Raw genomic sequence first — 23010 nt, 5'->3', positions numbered from 1 at the left:
TTCTACAAAATAATCTAAATTTATTACAATTATTAAACACAAAATAATTGATTGCATAGTTACTCAACCCCTTTAAATTAGTATTTAGTAGATGCACCTTTGGCCCAGACTTGAGTCTGTGTGGACAGGTCTCTATCAGCTTTGCACATCTGGACACTGCAATTTTTCCCCATTCTTCTTTATAAAACTGCTCAAGCTCTGTCAGATTGCATGGGAATCAAGAGTGAACAGCCCTTTTCAAGTCCAACCATAAATTCTCAATTGGATTGAGGTCTGGACTCTATGACTTGACCACTCCATGGCATTAACTTTGTTGTTTTTAAGTTATTCCTGTGTAGCCTTGGCTTTATGCTTGTGATCATTTTCTTGCTGGAAAACAAATCTTCTCCCAAGTCGCAGTTCTCTTGCAGACTGCATCAGGTTTTCCTCCAGGATTTCCCTGTATTTTACCCTCTACCTTTACAAGCCTTCCAGGTCCTGCTGCAGTGCTGGGATGATTTTCTTTTGATGATGTGCTGTGTTTGGCTTAGGCTAAACACACTGTTTAGTTCCATAGCCAAAATGCTCAATTTTGGTTTCATCAGACCATAGGACCTTCCAGCTGATTTCAGAGTCTCCCACATGCCTTCTGGCAAACTCTAGCTGAGATTTTATAAGAGTTCACCCCCCGCCCCCCACAACAGTGGCATTCTCTTTACCACTCTCTCATAAAGCTATGACTAGTGAAGCACCCGGGCAACATTTGTTGGATGCAGAGTCACTCCCATCTCAGCCATGGAAGCTTGCAACTCCTCCAGAGTTGACATAGGTCTCTTGGTGGCCTCCCTCACTAGTCCCCTTCTTGCACAGTCACTCAGTTTTTGACAACAGCCTGTTCCAGGCAGATTTAGTTCTGCCATATTCTTTCAATTTCTTGATGATTGACTTAACTGTACTCCAAGGGATAGTCAGTGACTTGGAAATTTTCTTGTATCCATCTCCTGACTTGTGCTTTTCAATAATCTTTTTGCAGATTTGCATGGAGTGTTCTTCATGGTGTAGTGTTTGCCAGGATACCGACTCACCAGCAGTTGGACCTTCCAGATACAGGTGTATTTTTACCACAAGCAACTTAAACACCTTGACTGAACATAGGTGATCTCCATTTAACTAATTATATGACTTCCAAAACCAATTGGCTGCACTAGTGATGATTTGGTGTGTCATATTAAATGGGGTGAATATTCATACAATCAATTATTTTGTGTTTTATATTTGTAATTAATTTACATCACCTCGTAGAGATCTGTTTTCACTGACACAAATGAGTCTTTTCTGTTGAGCAGTGTCAAAATGAGCAAAATTAAATCCACCATTATTCAATGTTGTAAAACAATAAAACATGAAAACTTCCGGGGGGGGGGGGGGGGAACACTTCTTATAGACACTGTGTGTAAACATAGCTTTAGTTGACTCATATTCAGTTTAATATTAAAATAACCAGAGGAAACAAGAAAATGAAAACATAAGATAGGGAAAGAGCAGACGATCTGAGGGAGAGAAATCTCTTGGAGAAGAGCATATCCCTTAATACCACAATTTCAATTACAGGAAAAAATTACTTGTAAACTTTTAAAAAGCCTGTACTATTCATTCATTGCTCAACTGGGAAACCCAATGCATAACTGGACTCAATTCCCAGTGAGGTTTCATTGAAAAAAAGCTCAACATGGAAAGCAGTTGGGTGCTATACAATGAAATTAATATATTTTGGCTAAACTAAAAGTCTTCTTCAACAGTTGATGAAAAATGTTTAATTCAATGCTAGGAAGCTAGAATCAGAGACAGCGCTGCTACCACTTATAGCAGGCTCAATTACCACAAATAAAAAGGAAACTGAACAACACGTTATTGTCTAATTGTCTCTCAATGCAAGTTAATACCTTGAAAAAATGCTGCACTTCACTTCAAGGCACAACAGGTCAAAGTGCTTATTGTAAAGTGCCTTGAAAAAGTATTCAACCCTCACAACTATTTTCACATTTTACTTTCTACATTTAAAATATGTTGAAGTATGTTTTTGGGCTAATCTACAAAACATTGTGCATCATATCAAATCAAAAGAAAAATTCCAACACCTGTCAATAATTTACTAAAAATTAAAACCAATATTGAGACTGAAAAAGTATTCATCTCCTTTGTAATTATATTTCCTCTGGCGCAATACTGTACATTACCCTACTAACTCATCCAATTGGTTGATGTAGAAAATTGGAGGATTACCTGAATAATTACCCCTTCTCTCTGTAATGTTCAACAGTATGGTAGATTTTCCACAGACCAAACCAAAATGAGGACAAAACACTATTCAAGGCAAGAGAAATGATAACAGAGAAGCACAAATCTGAGGAAGGGTACAAGAGGCTCTCAAAGACACTAAACATACCTGAGCTCAAAGCAGTCTATTGTGAAAAAAATGGAAAATTTATGAAACCACAGCCATGCTGCCTAGGTCAGGCCACCCCTCTAAACCTAGTCACCAGAGAAGAATGGTGCTTGTAAGAGAGGTTACTGTGGCGCCAACAGTCACTCTGAGGGAGCTGCAGAAGTTAGTGACTGCAACTGGAGATGAAGTTCATGGCTCCAGAGTCTCAGGACTTGCACAAAAGGGTATTTATGGAGAGTGGCAAAGAAGCAGCCCTGGCTTCAAAGGCAAGTGGAAGTCAAAATCAAGTGGCATTGCCCTCTGATTAGCCAATATTGTGCTTATACCTCATCATTAGAATACAGAATTCTAAGGTGCTGACCCCTCATCTTGAAGATTTAACTACAAGACAAAGAAATTAGATAAACAACCAAGACTGAACTATGTGTTTACAGTCAGTGATTTGAAAATCAAGCAATCAGAAACAATACAGAAATGACACTGCATGACAAGTAAACTACTAACAAAATAAGATGTATACAGAGTATTGAAGTATGTATTTTCAGGGCCTAATCAAGGCTCTGTATATAATAAAAACATTCAAGCATGTTATTGAAATTCAACTAATAATTCATAGTCAGTATGTGAACCAGCAACCTTATTTGTTTATTTTTAAATAATTCCATACTTTAGACAGATTTGCTCTGGACAATGGAAATGAATTAGACCTAACACTAGCACAACATTGAGATTCACACTGAAGGGAAATGTAATGTCTGACAATTGTTTTTCAAAATACTTGCCATCTGCAAACCATTCCCATACTTTGATTCTCAACTAGATTTGAATCTTACCTCAAAACTATTTTTAGGCAATTACAGGAAAGAAGATCTCTTTATCTAGGCCACGATCTGACATCCTACGCTGGGAAAATTGATCATAAACCTCCTGAGATTTCAGCATTAAGATTAATACTAATGATTGCCCACCATTCTACCCAATTGCTGAATGCAAGAACGGCAAGAATGTGCTGCATACTTAGCTATGGACACATTAAATACAATACAGAACCATTTATGAATTAGCTCTTCCATTGATCAGTATTATAAGTTATAGTTACATGCACAATAGGTACAATTTTATAAACTAATAGTGGGTTGCTCCTGGTAAAACAAATATAGTAAATTAGCATCTGACTTAATTCTACCACTGACAGTTCCTTGGTAAGCTCTTGTTCACAATGATCAGTATATCTTTCATATTTTCATCCCAAGTCACCCTTACTGAGCAGATTGGGTCTTCGAAAATTATGAGACCAAATAATGAGACATAGCTATAAAAATAAAACAACTACTTGTTGAAATAACTTTTTTCACAATGACCAACATTTGTTCACAATGACCACCATATCAAGCATTCTTCTTTTATATTTCCATCTCAAAATATCTTTACTGTGCAGAATATTTTCAGAGTGTGTTTTCAAATTGCTTTTGCAGCAAATAATGAGACCTTCCCATCAAAATAAAACTCCTTGTAGGAACACTTTGACAAATAATTATTTCACTGGCTCATTCTTCTCAATTGTAAAGGATTCTCAAGAATATAGCACTTCCAATTACATCAAAATTTCATCAGAGATTTCTTTAAATGTAACTCAGCAAGATGACTAACATTTTGATCTTAAGTAAGATGATAGGAGAGGTTGATCTTCTCAAGTCAAAAATTTCTGGTGTGAAGTTAATAATGGACAACAATTGGGAAAGGAAATGGTTGCATTTTTCACCTCCCTTGCCAGGAAAGGTAAAGATAATTGTTTATCCATCACTTGACTAAGGTTAGCTTCCTCAGGACACTTCTTTAAACTCTCTTGACCTTTACATGCTCACAAATATTCATCCAATAAGCATACAAATGTTACACGAGATCCATGAATTTGCCAAGTTCGACTCATAATTTAGCAATTGCTTGCTAGGCAGTAAGCAACTGGTGCTGAGTTTTTACCTCCTGGTAATAGGAGCTATCTCAAGAACTAGCTCTCAATAGTTTTTTTTTAAACTTATGCTGAACTCATTGCAAGAAAACAGTGTACAATCTGGGCTCTGTATTCCAGTTTACAGTGTTTTTGCTCGTCTTATTGTAATAGCTACAGGATCATGGTTGCATTGTTACCTTTAAGTTAAACTTTATTTGTCCATTATACGAGGCTCTGATCTAGATTATCATTTCTGCAGAACATAGCTGCATTTTTGTCCATCACTTAGCACCTAAAACGTTAAAAGGTAAAACCTCACAATTGGTAAAGATTTGTTGCCCCTTCAGAAAACATATAAAAATATTTATCTGTTAAATTCAGAAATTCATAGATCCTACATTGTCTTGACATCAATGTATTACATCAAACCAATGGAAAATAATACATAACATTGCTTTTGGCTATTGCACAAGAGCATTCTACAATGTCTGCTTTTAAATCAGAGGGCTTTAAGGATAAATTTGTACTAGTGTACTAAAACATGACAGTGAAGAGGCCTCGCTCTATGCAATTGTCGTCGTTTTTTCTTGTGCAGCTCCAGCAACTAAGGCACAAATCTGACTTCCAGGTACAACTGCTTCCTTTTTGGTTGTCATGGTAGCAAAAAGTGTGTCCATCATTCCAAGCACTCCAAGCAGACCTTCCCGATAATCAATCTCTTTTCCCACTAGTTGCTGTAAGTTTATGAACTGCTTGTCAATCACTGGTGACGTACCAATCACAGAACTATAAACACCTAAAAGCAACAATGAGCAAATATACAATTATAATTGAGTAAATATCTTAACGTATTTATAATCAATCTGTTTAGTCAGATAGTAAGACTCCCTTAAATAATTTCTAATTTTAAAAAGTTCTTTTTGAAGTTGTAAATTGAACTTTGAAAAAGTTATTTCATCTTAAACTTCACAGCACCAACTTCCCATATGTCAACTGCAACTAACCTGCTTCCAGGTCTTTCATAATGTCACCTTCAGAACATGGCTGAGTGATGACACAACCACGGTTTACTGGAATACACTGGGTATTTTGCTTTGCAATGAATCTGACACCCATCACTTTGCATGCTCATTTAAGTCAATTGCAAATATAAGCATAAATAAATTTACAGCCTATTTCTTATAAGAAATGTCAATCACTGGGTACAACATGCATAGGAATGAAATCATGAGGTAGAAAATTTTTACAGAGAGGACCTGAATACAAAAGCAAAAATATACTGCTGAAGCCTTGTAAGAAATTGGTCAAAACTCATTTGGAATGTTGAGAGAAATTCTGGGCCCTGTACCAAGACGGATGTGCTGGACCTGGAGAGGTCCAGAGGAAATACACAGGAATGATCCAGAGAATGAAAAGTTTAACGTAAGAGGAGTGTTTAGTGGCTCTGGGTCTATAATTAGAGCTTAAAAGAATGAGGGAATCTTACTGATACCGAAAGGCCTGGGCAGAGTGGACAGGAAGAGGATGTTTCCATTTGGGAAGCCTAGGGTCCAAGGGCATCCCTTTAGAATTGAGAAGAAGAAATTCATTCTCAGCCAAAAAGTATGGTGAATCTGCAGCCATTTATCATAGGGACAAGAAAAATTTCTACCCTGAGCACAGTGAACATTTGAAATTCCCTGAACTAGGAGGATGGTGGAGGGTCACTTGGTGCGTTCATTCAAAACAGGCAGATAGATTTTCAAGACATTAAAAAAAATTTAAGAAGTTGTAGAAAATGGCACCGAGATGGAAGATTAGCCATGATCGCAAATAAAAGTACCAGATGGCCTACAGCTGCTCCTATATTTTATGTTCTTCAATTTCAAATAGAAAAATCCCAAGTCTCCCACGAACACAAATGAAGATTCCATTTTCGATCATACTCCAGGTGGACTGAAGGGTTAATCACATTCTCCCTTCATCTATGGAATATACAGTGCCTATAAAAAGTATTCAACCGCCCTTGGAAGTTTTCATGTTTCATTGTTTTACAACATGAATCACAGTGGATTTAATTTGGATTTTTTGACACTGATCAACGGGAAAAAAAACATCCGTGTCAAAGTGAAAACACATCACTACAAGGTGATCTAAATTAACTACAAATATTAAACACAAAATAATTGATCGCATAAGTATTCACCCCATTTAATATGACACACCAAGTCATAACTGATGCAGCCAATTGGTTTTAGAAGTCACAATATTAGTTAAATGGAGATCTGGTTTTTGGAGACCTGTGTGCAGTCAAGGTCCTTTAATTGATTGCAGTAAAAATACACTTGTATCTGGAAGGTTCAATTGCTAGTGAGTCAGTATCCTGGCAAAAATTACACCATGAAGACAAAAGAACACCCCAAACAACTCTGCGAAAAGGTTATTAAAAAGTACTACATATACAAGAAAACTTCCAAGTTACTGAAAAGCTGTTGGGAGTACAGTTAAATCAATCATCAAAAAATGGAAAGAATATGGCACAGCTGTAAATCTGCCTGGAGCAGGCCATCCTCAAAAACTGAATAACCACACAAGAAGGGGACTAGTGAAGGAGGCCACCAAGAGACCTATGAAAACTCTGGAGGAGTTAGGAGCTTCAGTGGCTGAGATGGGAGAGGGTGCACATACAACTGTTGCCCAGGTGCTTCACCAGTCACAGCTTTATGGGACAGTGGCTACTGTTGTAAAAATTCACATGAAATTTCAGCTAGACTTTGCCAGAAGGCACATGGGAGACTCTGAAGTCAGCTGGAAGAAGATTCTATGGTCCGATGAAACCAAAATTGAGATTTTTGTTCATCAGACTAAATACCATGTTTGGCGTAAGCCAAACCGCATTGCACATCATCAAAAACACAACATTCCTACCATGAAATATGGTGGTGGTTGCATCTTGCTTTGGGGATGCTTCACTGCAGTAGGCGCTAGAAGGCTTGTGAAGGTAGAGGGTAAAATGAATGCAGCATAGTACAGGGAAATCCTGGAGGAAAACCTGATGTAGTCTGCAAGAGAACTGCAACATGGGAGAAGATTTGTTTTCCAGCAAGACAATGACCCCACACATAAAGACAAAGCTTCACAGGAATGGCTTGAAAACAAAGTTAATGTCTTGAAGTGGCCAAATCAAAGTCCAGACCTCAATCCAATTGAGAATTTGTGGCTTGAATCGAAACAGGCTATTCACTCACGATCCCCATAAAATTAGACAGAGCTTGAACAATTTTATAAAGAAGAATGGGGAAAAATTGCAGTGTCCAGATGTGCAAAGGTGATAGAGACCTATCCACACAGATTCAAGGCTGTAATTGCTGCCAAAGGTGCATCTACTGAATACTGATTTGAAGGGGGTGAATACTTATGCAATCAATTATTTTGTGTTTTAAATTTGTAATTAATTTAGATCACTTTGTAAGATCTATTTTCATTTCGACACCAGAGACCTTTTCTGTTGATCAGTGTCAAAAAGGCCTAATTAAATCCACTGTGATTCAATGTTATAAAACAATAAAACATGAAAACTTACAAGGGGGGGTGAATACTTTTTACGGGCACTGTAATATTTAACTCAGAATAAACTGACAAGACAAAACCATGCTCTTCAAAAGGGGAAAAATAACTTGTACAACATAATATTACAATCTATAACAGGGTGGCACAATAGCAGTTAAAGCATCGCTTTACGATGTCTGCGATCATCGGTCAGGGTTCAATTCCCGATGCTGCCTGTAAGGAGCTTGTACATTCATCACATGACCGCATGGTTTCTCTCTGGATGCCCTGGTTTGCTCCCACATTTCAAAGACTTCCAGGTAGGCTTAGTGAGTTGTGCGCTTGCTACATTGGTGCTGAAAGCGTAGTTGTCCACCGAGCAAAATCTCACTAATTTGATTAGACTTTCTCGTAAGTGATGCATTTCATTGTATGTTTTGATGAATAAGTGACAAATAAAGCTAAACTAGACCCAAACTAGCAACGTAATTAAGAGAATGTGGCCAGTACATATAAACATTTAAGACCCATCTCGCAAATGGATTTTATGTGCAGCAGAGGAAAGTATTTTGGATAGCACGAGGACAATATTGCTGAATCAAGTTGTTGTTAAAACGCAAAAAAAGTGTGTCACAAATTGCCAAACTTGTATTTTGTTCAAGGAAGAACCGGGGAAAGAGAATAACGAAAAGTAAACATAAAAACACCTGCTCAAAGATATACAATCTATGACATGTTAAGATGTTATAGTTAAGGGATACAACCATAAATCTTAAATAAAAACAAAAAAATGCTGGAGATCCTCTACAGGTCAGACAACATCTGTGGGAAGGGAACAGAGTTGACATTTCAGTTCAAAGAATCTTTGTCAAAGTAGCTCCAGAATTTTCTAATTTTGTTTTACATTTCCAGCATCTGCAGTGTTTTTCAGGAACACAAGACAGCAGATGCTGTCATCTGGAGCAAGAATCTGCTCGAGGAACATAGTGGCTCAGGCAGTATCTGTGGGGGCAGAGGGCTGGATGTTGTTTTAGATCCTAAATCCTGATGCATGGCCTCGACCCAAACACCTCCACTGATGCTGCCTGAGCTGCTAAATTCCTTCAGCAGCACTTTCTTTGCATTTGCAACTAGAAATCTTTTCTGACATAGTTTGAAGCCGTTTTTCCAACATTGCTGCAGCAATCTGAGAAACCATATTGGAATCCACTAAGTTCACAAGTAGATAAAAGATTGCGCAGTTACCAATTAGGCTCTCTTTATAAAGATAGATAAATATAGTGTATTCCAGTTTATTGGGCCACCGATTAATTGGGACAGCTGCTTATTTGGGACTGTATGCTGCTTAATTGGGGCAGGAGATTGACGCTGAATAGTTTCTAACCAGCATCAGTTACATGTGCTTGTATTCAAAATGCAGTGATCTTGGCCACTGATAGTTGCTGAGAAATAAGCAGTAAGACAATTTAGAACTGTTTTGCACACTGCGGTTTCAAGCAATCAGGCTTAGAGATGTCAGAAACTGCAGGGAGTGAAAATGAAATGATTTTACTATTGGAACTATGAAGAATTTGAAGGTATTGACAATCATTTGGAATGTTACAATGAAAATGAAAATTTGGAGGATGCAACCGTTGAAAGTTTTGTATGAAGACAGTCCATTATCTGCACTGATTTTATTCATTTAATTAATCAAAGAACACAGCAGCTTACACTGGATGAATTCCTCCATCAATAACAGTTTTATAGTTCCATAGTAGTATTGGTAGTGTTCTAATTTGTTCTGTATTTCATTTAAATACATAATTTATTACTCAGTTAAATGGTAGCTTGCCTTTTTTTAATAAATTTTTTAAACTATTCCATTGGAACTTTGGCTAATTGGGGCAGCCGCTTAATTGGGCCAAAGTGTATTTTTCTTAGTGTCTCAAATCACTAGACTCAATTGTATTTGCAACAAAAGTAAATCTCGTTTATCCATTTAGCAAGTTTTAGCTTAACAGTGAAGAAAGAAAATGTACTTCACTGACATCCAGTGGGAAGTTAGTACTAATAAGTATTCAATATATATTAATAGGCAAATAATAAATAGCTGGCATATATACATCCCACACAAATCACAGGAATAAACTCTCATGCTAAGAAACATGGTATGCAGCAGGGACCCAACTAATGGGTTTTGATCTCCCTGGTATTTTACCAAAAGAAATTGCAGCTTATTCATTAGTCGATATTGAGCAAACAACATGTCAAGTAACAGATAGTGAAGCCACTGAACGCAGAGCTGCAACTCCATCCTGAACATGGAATTTGAGGCAATGTTTTCAACTGGTATCACCAAGGAGAACGCATTGAAAATGAATGTAACAAGATCAAGCAAAAAATTAAAAAAAAAGACACTTACCAATAATAATCTCAGCAACATTTACTAAAATAGAAGTGAACCTCGGCTTAACAACATTCCTAAAAATACAAAGGTATGTCACTAAACAATGTTAATTCTCACAAGAAATTTGAGCATACATTATGTCTTCAGTTCCAGATATACCCAATACAGAGGTTACCATAATCCTGAACAAATTTCTTTCTTTCAGGAATATGGGTTCACTTCTAAGATATTAAGGCAGACTCTGTGTTTTTCATTGTCACAAATGGAACCATAATCACATTTCTTTTTTTTTGTCACTCGGAATGTCATCTGCATTGAATCATTCCGCTCAACGTGTCTCTGCCCATTGAAGAACCCCGATTAATTGCACTGTTTGATATTTGACTGGAGCCCTTTCAGACTGAGTGCCTCTTTTTTTAAAAAAAATACATATATAGGCTGGGTGGCAGGGTAGAGATATGTCCCTACCAAAGGAGGAGTAAGGTGCTGCTTCCCTCCAGTAGCCTGCAGGTCTGGGCAAGGTGTAGCATCATGATCAGGGTCATGTGCAGCTATGGGAACAGGTGGAAGATGGTTGTATGAGCAGCCAGCGCATATCATAAGTCCAGGTTATGCGACCACTGATGCCAGGCAGATAATCTTTGGAATGTTACAATGATTACCTGTCTTGTAATGATACCACACATAAGACAATGGCAAACCACTTCTGTAGAAAAATTAGCCAATAACAATCATGGTCATGGAAAGACCATGATTGCCTACATCATATGACACGGCACATACTGAACAATATATGAAGGTGGCAATGACGGTACAGATGATGAGGATGTCTGCCTCCATTACTGAGCTTGTGAACTAACACACTTTTTCTAATGAGTGCAAAGGGACCTACCTGAATATATTCACAGAATTTTAAAAGTGACAAGATCTGTTAAGAATAGGGTTAGTAACGGATATAGGACAATGAGCTTCAAAAACAGAAATAGAAACGAACAGTTCAAAAGCAGGAAGTTACAATGAACCTTTATATAATTGGCTAAGCTACAATTTCCACCTTACAAAGGATTTAAATATCCAAGAGGATTCAGGGATAGGGGGTTTCTGTTAATGCTGGAGGAGGTGGTGTGGCTGTTCTGCCTTGCAACACAGGAGACTGACAGGAGTTTAGTGGGAGTACAATAGCACCATAGTTAAGGTACTAGATTTGTAATGGTGAAACTGGTATTGCTAATTCAGAAACAAGATCAAATTGCACTATTACAGTTGCTGAATTTAAAGTAGTTTTTTTTAAAAAAAAACTAGCAATAACAGCATCCACAAACCTACCAGATAGGTGAAACAGATGGATTCTTATGACAATGTCCTTTAGGAAAGAAAATTTGCCATCTACTCTGTCTGGCCTATGCTCAACTCCTTACAGAACAGTTAGCAGTTAGAAATGGACAATAAATTCCAGTTTTACCAACAATATTTACATTCTGGGAATGAATAAATAACCATTGCAACACAAACAAAACGCTGAAGAAACTCAGTAGGTCAGGGAAATGAACAAACAATTGAAGTTAAATAACCATAACAGTCTGAGAAAAAATAGCAGAAAACTGTTCCTTTCAGAACACATTTCAAGGGGATATACCGATTGTTTTAAATAATAAGAGTAGTTTCTGATCTAGGACGTTGGTAGTAAGGGTGATAGAAAGACAAACAAGGTCTTCAAAAGGTAAATAGATATTGAAGGAAAACAAGGCTGTAAGGAAAAGGCAATGAACTGACTAGATTGCTCAACATTTGTCACTGTGCTAGTAACAGGCCAAATGGAGCTCATCTGTGCAGTAGTACGAGTCTAAGAGAGCAGTCCAACCCACCAAATACTTTGAGAATTTTAGTATTTTCTTTTAAATATATACATTTTTAAAATTCAGCTCACTGAAATATGCCATTGCACAGTAAAGAGTTTATTATAATCTGCTAAGAATCTATCAGCATGCATCAAAAAGCAATTTCTGGTTCAGTACTCACTCTGTACTGACAGCCATTTTAAGATCAGAAGTTTATTTTTATGATAAACGTTCAGATGGATTCACGAAACTACATGTTATCACTCTGATATTCATAAAAAGGCATTATATTCTATGTCACCCAATTACACCAACCCAAGGTTTCCAGTGTTGGATATTGAAATAAATTTTAGTGTCTTGAATTCACTTTTCATTTCCAACAGAAATGAACAATTCTGACATATTCCAAAACCGAGCACTTGCTATTAGCGTGAACTTTGCCAAAAATATCACAAATAACAAAACTAAATTTTAAAAAAAAATAGGTTAATAAATGGTTAAGTAACTGAGTAGGTGAGGTTTTCCCAAACTCAGTTTATCTTCTGGAATCATTTGTCAGTTGCAGAAGGCAGATCTCACTGATCGTTTTCACCCAGAAGTGGGCCAAGCAACACGTAGTCTCAAGTGGTGGGGTACCAAGGCTTCACAATGGCTGTGATGAGTTCTAACAGAAGCCAAGGTTACAGTATAGAGCTTTGCCATCTGTCAAAATTTGTGAAGCAATTAATGAGGTTTTAAATGTATCTGGTATTCAGAAGCATTTAAAAACTGTTAATGCTGATATAAAATAACATTTAGAAGATCTAAACAATCTTATTAAAATACATTAAACTCAAATAATTGAAATTACATCCACCTTCTTTATTCCAGAGTTCTCAAATGTGCAACGAACTTAATGGGTTCTTTGATCATACACCAGGTATGACGTGGTGTAGAACAATTTTCTAGCACATTGCTGGAAGTCTCAAGAAAAGAAAGTGTCTCCAATGCAAGAAAGCAGACTGACGTACAGGACTTTATCTCTCACCAAGTCCAGAACCAAGAGGGACCATTTTTGTGGATTTACTTCTGCAGTCATGCTGAACACGTACCAACATCCAGGAAAATTCACTCTATTGCTAGCACTTTTATCAATGCTACATTATTCTGTGAACAGCACTTTCAACCATTAATATTCCTTACCTGATAAGAAAGTCAAGAATGACAGCAAGTTGCTTCTCATTTCGTCCTGCAAGTGCATTTTGAAGTGTTCCTCTGCGTTTAAGCTCTTGCATTACACCAACTGTAACTTCTGGGGTCTTTATCCTGATATGTGACTGCAAAACAACAGTCAGTTCAGAACGGTGCAGGATTTCAACCTTACATTAGGCACAAGGTAAATATACTAAAACGGTGAACTCAAAAGCATTTGTTGCAAAGTGTTTTTTGGCTAGAAGTGGTATAACCATTAGCATGATTATGAGTTGGTATTAGTTTGAATGCCCTCAAAAAGTTACATGAACTTCCCTCCTGTGAAGCACAAAAAGCAAAAAAGCTGCAGATAGTAATCTCAGTATACAGTTGCAAGAAAAAGTTTGCGAATCCTTTGGTTTTCTACATTAATTACTCATAAAATGTGGTCTGATCTTCATCTAAGTCACAATAATAGACAAATAATCTTCCCTAAACTAATAACACACAAACAATTGTACTTATTCTCATCAATATTGATTACACCATTTAAACAATCACAGACTAGGTTCTAAAAAGTATGTAAGCCTCTGGGGTAAAGCCACCTACAAAAGCTATTTGGAGTCAGGTGTTCCAATCAATGAGATGAGATTGGAGCCCTATATAAAAAAAAAGAGTCACAAAGTCAGGTTACTAACAAGAAAGATCTGTTTACTTGCACCATGCTTCGATCAAATCAACTTTCAGAGAACCTTAGGAGGAGGATTGTGGAGATGCATGAAAAGGCTACAAAAACATTTCTGAACACCTGAGTATTCATCAGGCCACAGTGAGAGAAATCATCCACAAATGGAGGAAATTCAGTACTGTTGCTACTCTCCTGCAACGTTCACATCAAGAATACAATGTGCAATGCTGAAAGAGGTGAAAAAGAACCCAAGGATAATAGCAAAAGACTTGTGGCATGACCTGAAGTGGGCTGTTCATGCAAGGTATCACAGAAGTATTGATGAACTTTTGCATGAAGGTATGATCTAAAATTCCTCCTCACCATCGTGCAAGTCTGATCAACAGCTACAGGAAACATTTGGTGGAGGTTATTGCTGACAAAGAAGGTTCTACTAGTTATTAAATACAAGGGTTCACATACTTGAATGATTAAACTATGTGTTCAATAAAGACACAAAAAGTACAATTGTTTGTGTGTTACTACTTTAGACAGATTGCGTTTGTCTACTATTGTGACTTGGATGAAGATCAGACCACATTTTATGAGTATTAATGCAGTAAACCAGGTAACAGAAAAGGGTTCACAAACTTTCTCTTGCAACTGTATGTATGTATGTTAATTGCCAACTCTCTAACTGTGCTGCTCTGCAAGCTTCAAATAGAATACCTGTTCCAGATTTTTTGAGGGATCGTCTGCAAAAATATAGTTCATTCATTGATAAAATTAAATTAAAAATCTACAATCTCGTAATAAAAATTCAATTTTATTTTTAAAAATTATTTCCTTCCTTCCCCCACCCCCCTTTACAAACATTTACTTATTAATAACACAGTGTTATAAAACAGCGGTCTCCAACCACCGGGCCGCGGACCGGTACCAGGCCGCAAAGCATGCGCTACCGGGCCGCAAGGAAACGATATGATTTGGTGATAGGAGTCAGCTGCACCTTGCCTCATTCCTTGTCATGCCCACTGTTGAGCCATTACACATGCGAGGTCATTGCCCACGCGTCATTCGTGTCAGCGCAGGAAGAAGATCAACTCCTCGAGCTTGCAAATGACAGCGGGCTGAAAAGTATGTTTGACATAACATCTCTGCCGGCATTCTGGATCAAAGTCAAGGCTAAATATCCTGAGATAGCCACGAAAGCAGTGAAAACATTGCTTCCATTTCCAACATATCTCTGCAATGCATGCAACGAAAACCAAATTGCGTAATGGACTGGACATAAGGAACCCCGTTCGAGTATCGCTGTCTCCCATCACCCCTCGATGGGACCATCTGGTTGCAGGGCAACAAGTATTCAGCCCAGGGCTCCCACTGATTCAGCAATATTGGTGTGTTGCAATGATTTTATATGTTCATACGGGGAAAATATGTGCTGTGTGTTTAATATCCAAACGTTACTTAAAATGTTATGATGCTTTTGACTTACTTATATAACCATATAACAATTACAGCACGGAAACAGGCCATCTCTGCCCTTCTAGTCCGTGCCAAACGCTACTCTCACCTAGTCCCACTGAACTGCACTCAGTCCATAACCCTCCATTCCTTTCCTGTCCATATACCTATCCAATTTTTCTTTAAATAATATCAAACCTGCCTCTACCACTTCTACTGAAAGTTTGTTCAACACTTACTTCAAGCTCCCTTGTCCTGGGACTTCCGGTAGAGCTCATGGAGTGAAGTCGTGTTCTTGACTCGCTCCATTACCTCCGAGTTTTTCTTCTTATGATCAGCTATATTTTAATTAACCATTAAGGCATCGACTTTTACAATATTTTGAAATAAATTGGGCTCTTTGATAATCGGATGCGTTTAAGGTCTGCTATGTCTAAGAATGGAAAAAACGGGAAGGACGGCAAACCTCCGGTTAGACCGAAAGGTACCGATTTTCCTCCGACTGCACCACCACTGACTTTGAAAGCTATATTGGAGCTAATTCAAAGGGAAATTTCAACCTCTGTTACGGAGCTGATTCGTGCGGAAATTTCAACCTCTGTTACAGAGCTGATTCGTGCGGAAATTTCAATTAATTTCCAGAAAATTGCCGATTCAATCAATAAGATACAAACATCTATTACGGAACATCAGTCAGCTATATCTGATCTTCAAAAATCCACGCAACAAAGTGAGCTCAAGATGGAGAAAATCGAAGAAACAATTAATGTAATGAAGAAGAAACTTGACTTTCTGACCTTTAAGAACTCTGACTTAGAATCCAGAATGCGACGGCAGAATCTTCGAATGATTGGGGTGCGTCAAGCTGTTGAATCTGATAACCCTATGAAGTATTTTTCTCAACTTTTAAAAGACGCATTTCCTACTGTATTTCCTGACCAACCACCGTTATTGGATCGTGTTCACAGAGTTCCATCATACTCGTCTAAGTCAGATAAACCTCGACATGTTATATTACGTTTTCATTACTTTCAAGACAAGGAGAAATTGTTTCGTTTCGTTCGATCTAAAGGTTACATTGATTTTTTGGATCTTAAGTTCCGATTCGTGGAGGATTTCAGTAAACCAATTCGGGATCAACGGGTTCGTTACAGATCTGTGATGTCGGAACTCTACAAGATGGATTTAAAACCAGCGCTGCTTTACCCTGCACGTTTAAGGATTCGTACGTCAGATGGGGCCCTCCGTTTTTTTGAATCTCCATCGGATGCCCAGAGTTATCTGGATCAATTTTCACCTTCAACATCTTAATCATAATTTTTAACTATCTCCGTTTGATCGGAGGTTGTGAATTTGTCAGTTTTAATTTTTTTTTGCCTTATATGGGCAGAAAAGTTTATTTTTGATTAATTAATATGGTTGCTAAACTTTTTTTCTATCTGCATCATTCCTTTCTTTTTCCCAGGGGATTCTGGGTGGTTATTCCCTCACCGTCATTCTACGTATTTCCTTTGAGGCCTTAAATTTTGTAGTTTTTAAATCTACTTCTTTTTGTAGGTTTTCATAACTAGTTTATGTTAATAATCTCATTTCTTTTTTTGTTTACTCATAGGGTCTGGGGTTTGTTGCTTTTTTTATATTTTCTGGCTTTTTCTCTGTTATATTAAGTGTTTGTTTTAATTGATTTACCTTTTTTTTTTATTTTTTTACTGTTTTATAACTAGCTGATCTTTTTTATATTTACACTTTTTTTAGGGAGCGTATACCGGAAGTCGTGGGGGTAGTTTTAGTGCTTGCTTCTTTCTGGCTAGTCTGTGTTAGATTTAGCCTTGGGCTCATGGGGTGGGGGTGGTGGGAAGGGCTTCACATTTTAGTTTCTTTCTTCTTGGGCTATGTACACTATTGAAGTATTGGTTGCGTTCTCCTTCCCGGTATCTCTTATTTGTTCTGTTCCCCTTCCGGGTTCATGGGTCGAGCCTATCGTCAATCCTCCTTGTTGCGGGTTGACTTTAGGGTTTATGGAGTCTATTATTAATTTTGTCTCCTGGAATACTAATGGTCTTAATCATCCTATTAAAAGGAAAAAAGTTTTTAAAGTGTTCCGGAGACTTAAAGCACAAATTTTATTTTTACAAGAGACCCATGTGCGGAGGGGGGGACAGACTACGTTTTTTTTAAATTCTGGAAGGGCCAACAGTTTCATTCGAACTCCAACGCTAAGATTCGAGGCGTCTCTATTTTTATAGACTCCTCAGTTACTTTTATTCAACATGACATTATTTTTGATCCGAATGGTAGATTTCTACTGGTTAGTGGTCTACTATTTAATAAAAAGGTAGTTTTGGTTAATGTTTATGCTCCTAATATGGACTGTCCGGAATTTTATAAATCATTATTTAATCAGTTCCCGAATTTGAATGAGTTTTCATTGATCTGGGGCGGAGATCTTAATACCTGTTTATCTCCAGCTTTGGACCATTCGGCTCCTCTACGGACCTTACCTAATAAATCTGCAACTTTGATTAATTCATTCCTCTCTGATTCTGGGTCGACGGACATTTGGCGTTTTTTGCATCCTCAGGAAAAAGATTTTTCTTTTTTTTCACATGTTCACCACTCCTATTCAAGAATTGATTATTTCTTTATTGACTCTCGTCTTATTTCTTCAGTGATTAAATGTGATTATGACTCTATAACCATTTCGGATCATGCTCCACTTAAGCTTTCTATTAAAATTCAGGCCAATACACAAAATAATAGACAATGGTGTTTTAATTCGCTGTTGCTTCAGGACTCGGACTTTGTTAACTTTATGAATGAACAGATTGATCTTTTTTTTTACAATCAACTATACAGAGGATATTTCTGTGAACATTCTTTGGGATACTTTTAAAGCTTATATTCGTGGTCAGATTATCTCGTATTCTGCTGCTTTGAGGAAGAAGCTGAAGCAGGAGGAGTTGGTAATTGTGGACAAGATTAAGGAAATTGATAAGAAATATGTTACAGCTCCCTCTGAGGAGTTATATAAACAAAGAACTGAACTTCAGATGGAACACAGTTTATTACTTTCGTCCTCGATTGTAAACCAATTAAAGAAAACAAGAAGTGAATTTTATGTACACAGTGACAAAATTGGCAAACTGCTGGCTAATCAATTGAAGTCTAATTATGCTAAATCTCAAATTAATCAGATTTATAACCAAAATGACCGACTGAAACTTGATCATGCGGGGATTAATCAAACTTTCTGTGATTTTTATTCTTCCATGATTTTTATTCTTCCTTATATCAATCAGAGTCTCCTCGAGACTTTAAATATATGAATGATTTTTTAGATAACCTAGATTTCCCTGAGATTTCACAGGATATGTCTTCTATGCTAGATACTCCCATTACCACTGGTGAGATTAAGAATGTTATTTCCTCTATGAATTTGGGGAAAGCTCCTGGCCCTGATGGGTTTACCATAGAATTTTATAAATGTTTTGCACCCTCATTAATCCCTTGGTTCTGTAGGGTTTTTGAGGCTTCATTAAAACTTGGTAAACTTCCCAAATCTTTCAATAGAGCATCAATTTCTCTAATATTAAAGAAGGATAAAGATCCTGCTCAATGTGCATCTTATAGACCAATATCTTTATTAAATGTTGATTCTAAAGTGTTTTCTAAGTTATTAGCAAACAGATTAGAAAAAGTACTTCATTTTATTAATTCGGAAGACCAGACGGGTTTTATTAAAGGTCGTTACTCTTTTTATAACATTCGCACACTGTTAAATATTGTTTATACCCCCCTCACAAAATGTTCCTGAATGTGTTATCTCTTTAGATGCTGAGAAAGCTTTTGATAGAGTAGAATGGCCTTACTTATTTAAGGTGCTTGAAATGTTTAATTTTAGCTCGAAATTTATATCCTGGATCAAACTGTTATATCATTCTCCTGTGACCTCGGTCCATACTAACTCTCTAAGCTCACCTTTTTTCCCTCTTTTTCAAGGTACTCGACAAGGTTGTCCTTTTAGTCCTTTATTATTTGATATTGCATTAGAACCTCTTGCAATTGCCATTCGAGAATCTCCAAATATTACTGGGATAACTCGGGGCTTAAAGTCCCATAAAATATCACTCTATGCTGATGACTTACTTTTATATATTTCTAATCCTCAAAAATCCATCCCTGCTGTTTTAGAGTTATTAGTACAATTTAGTCTCTTTTCAGGTTATAAATTAAATCTTAGTAAGAGTGAACTTTTTCCGATTAATAAACAACTTCCCTTATATCATAACTTTCCATTTAAATTGATTAATAGTTATTTTTCATATCTTGGGATTAAAATTACTTGTAAATACAAAGATTTATTTAAGATTAACTTTTTACCCTTAATTGACCATATTATTCAACTTTCATCTAAATGGTTTCCTTTATATTTAACTTTGATTGGTCGTATTAATGCAGTTAAGATGTTTTTTTTGCCAAAATTTCTATATATATTTCAGGCATTACCAATCTTTGTCCCAAAATCTTTTTTTGATAAAGTTGACTCAAAAATTTCTTCATTTATTTGGCAAAATAAAAACCCGAGGCTGGGTAAAATACATTTACAGAAAGCTAAGCGAGATGGAGGTTTAGCATTACCTAACTTTAGATTCTATTATTGGGCAATTAATATTCGACATATGAAATTTTGGTTACTTGACCAGGATATACTATCTATTCCTAAATGGGTAGCATTGGAATTACAATCTGTTCAGGGCTATACACTCGGCTCTATTTTAGGTTCCTCTCTTCCTTTTGATTTGAAACGCCTCAAACAGGTATCTAACCCGATAGTTAAATATACCTTACGTATTTGGTTTCAATTCAGAAAATTTTTTGATCTTAACCAATTTGGGCTAGCGATTCCTATTTTAGGTAACATATTTTTTCCTCCCTCTTTTACGGATCGTGCTTTTCAAATTTGGAAGACTAAGGGTATTTCACGGTTTTTGGATTTATTTTTAGATGGTTCCCTTATGTCTTTTGAACAATTATCTAATAAATATAATTTATCAAGAATACATTTTTTAGATATCTACAAGTTAGAAATTTCCTAAGTACGATACTTTCTTCTTTTCCTATGCTTCCTCCTACATACATTTTAGATACTATAATTAACCTTAATCCATGTCAGAAAGGTGCATCGGCTATGATTTATAATATTATTATGAAACTTAGGAAAGCTCCATTTGATAAGATTAGGGTAGATTGGGAACAGGAATTGGGGTCTATAATTTCCGTGGATGACTGGGGGCAGATTTTACAATTAGTCAATACTTCCTCTATTTGTGCTAAACATTCCCTAATTCAATTTAAAGTTGTTCATAGAACACATATGTCCAAAGATAAATTAGCTCGCTTTTATTCTCATATTAATCCTTTTTGTGATAGATGTCCGGGGCAGATAGCCTCTTTAACTCATATGTTCTGGTCTTGTCCTACTCTGGAAACTTTTTGGAGAGACATTTTTAATATTATCTCCAAGGTATTGAATATAGATATCTCTCCTCACCCTATTACTGCTATCTTTGGACTACCTAAAATTTCCAGTAATCTTTCTCCTTCAGCCCGTAGAATGATTGCATTTCTTACTTTAATGGCGAAAAGATGTATCTTACAACATTGGAAAGAGCTTAATGCTCCAACTTTTTTTGGTTTTCTCAGACGATATTATGCTTGAATTTGGAGAAAATTAGAAGCAATCTTTATGATTCCTCACTTGAATTTGAACAGACCTGGAGATCTTTTATTCAATATTGTCATTTAATGTAATTTTTTTTCCTCCTCTTTTTTTTGCTCCATATTTATATACCCTTCTTGTTTTTTTTTACTGTTTTTAATGGAGGTCGGGATTGAGGATGTGATTTTAAGTTTTTTTAACTCTGCTTGGTTCCAAGTTAGCCCATCGCTTTGCTTTGCTTTTAGTTAGTTGCACGGTGGGTTTTTTTTTCCTTTTCTCTATTGATATATATATATATAAAAATTAGTATACTATTATGTTACCTTAGTATGTTATGTTTAAATTACATTGTATCATTTTTTTTGTATTAATATCCTCTGTAATTTTATTATATTCTAACAGTGTATTAGTGCCTATATGGTTTACCTTTTTGTATACTTATTCAATAAAAAGATTTAAAAAGAAAGAAAGAAAGCTCCCTTGTCCTTCCCTGATAATTGACTTAACACTATATTCATGCGAGGAAGATGTACGCTGTGTGTTTAATATTAAATTCGTTAGATAAACCCTTTTAGAAACGAAATTGAGTGTATTAGCCACTTATCACCTATATTCCGGTCGCGATTAACACCCCCCACCCCCCGCAACAGTATCGCTAAAAACGATTTGTAGAAAAAAACGGCACGTACACGCATGCGCACTGGTGCCCGCGCAAGGCTTCATGGTCATTGTAGTCTCACTGTGTAAACAACGTATTTGGCTCTACTCTTGTCCCTACCCCACCCCCACCCACCCCCAGGTCGGCCGGTCCGCAAGAATATTGTCAATATGAAACCGAACCGCAGTGCAAAAAAGGTTGGGGACCCCTGTTATAAAATATGCAGTTAATTTGGAAGCAAAATCTGACACAGCTCTTGGCAAAACTCTACTTCAAGAAAATATACTTTAGAAAGACCATCTGAACATCAAAAATGTAATTCTCTTCACTAAAATGTGTAATGTACTACGAAAAAATTAAACACTGGTTCATTTCAAAACAAGGAGCACCAGAAGCAACATACAGGCAGTTCCTAGTTTACAAGAGTTCTATTCCTGAGAAATATTCATAACCCAATCTGTTAATGAACATAAACAGTTTGTGGGAGGATCACACAAATAGCTGTAACAAGAAAATGAACAGGCACTGGAAGAGCTCCTGAAAGCTGTCCTCGCTGACTCAGCATGTGAGCCAGTGAGTCAGCCCAACATTCCCACCTCTGTTTAGCTTGTCCCAGCGCCCAGATGTTATGACTTAGTGATGGCGGACGCATGGGTGGCACTTGCAAATGCCCCATTCCCCAACTTGCAAGAAATGCCAGCAGCTGAAAGATCCATCCCTAACCAGTCAGCTGGTTTCTCAAACCCTCATTCATATGCATGTGCCGTCCTTAAATCAGCACAATCATTTCAAGGACAAATTTCTCCATGGGTATTGAACAATCAGGGTGTGTTTTTACCTTCAATACAGCATCAAGTGCAAGGGACACCTGGAAAGACTTCAATAGCTTGTCATATTTGCTGAGGCGCTGCCGCATAGGTCTGTTGACCAAAAAGTCATCCTTGAATGGGGCAAGAATGTAAACATACATTTGTTCTAGTTAAAAACATCATAGTACTTAATTTATAGAAAGTGATCAATTTCCAAACTCTGCTTTTCACCATTAAATGTAATCTTAATATAAGAAAAACATTACAAAAAGCCTATTTAATTAGAATCCAAAAAAAAATTGTGAAATCAATTTCACAACTGCATGATGCAGGACTCAATACTGAAGACATAATTACATTTTGTCCAACATGGACCTACTGTTCTAAGA

At 36.8% G+C, this 23010-nt stretch overlaps 1 protein-coding gene across 4 annotated transcripts in view; it reads right to left on the bottom strand.

Moving 5' to 3' along the window:
• Positions 1-1436: 1436 nt before the first annotated feature.
• The window catches only part of utp15 (UTP15 small subunit processome component), a 52348-nt gene continuing 30774 nt past the window's right edge, over positions 1437-23010 (bottom strand). For 2 of the 4 annotated variants that reach the window (XM_063049231.1, XM_063049232.1), the window contains 4 exons: positions 22651-22752; positions 13314-13447; positions 10309-10367; positions 1437-5172 (listed from right to left, as the gene is read on the bottom strand). In XM_063049231.1, the coding sequence (XP_062905301.1) occupies positions 4940-5172; positions 10309-10367; positions 13314-13447; positions 22651-22752 (528 nt within the window). In that variant the 3' untranslated portion in view covers positions 1437-4939. Of the gene's footprint in view, positions 5173-7283; positions 7429-10308; positions 10368-13313; positions 13448-22650; positions 22753-23010 lie in introns of all 4 variants that reach the window. The other 2 variants (XR_010018076.1, XM_063049230.1) reach the window with 2 other exon arrangements.

Source organism: Mobula hypostoma, chromosome 5, assembly GCF_963921235.1.
Source record: "Mobula hypostoma chromosome 5, sMobHyp1.1, whole genome shotgun sequence".
Taxonomy (NCBI): domain Eukaryota; kingdom Metazoa; phylum Chordata; class Chondrichthyes; order Myliobatiformes; family Myliobatidae; genus Mobula; species Mobula hypostoma.
This window is presented reverse-complemented; position numbering and strand designations above follow the sequence as displayed.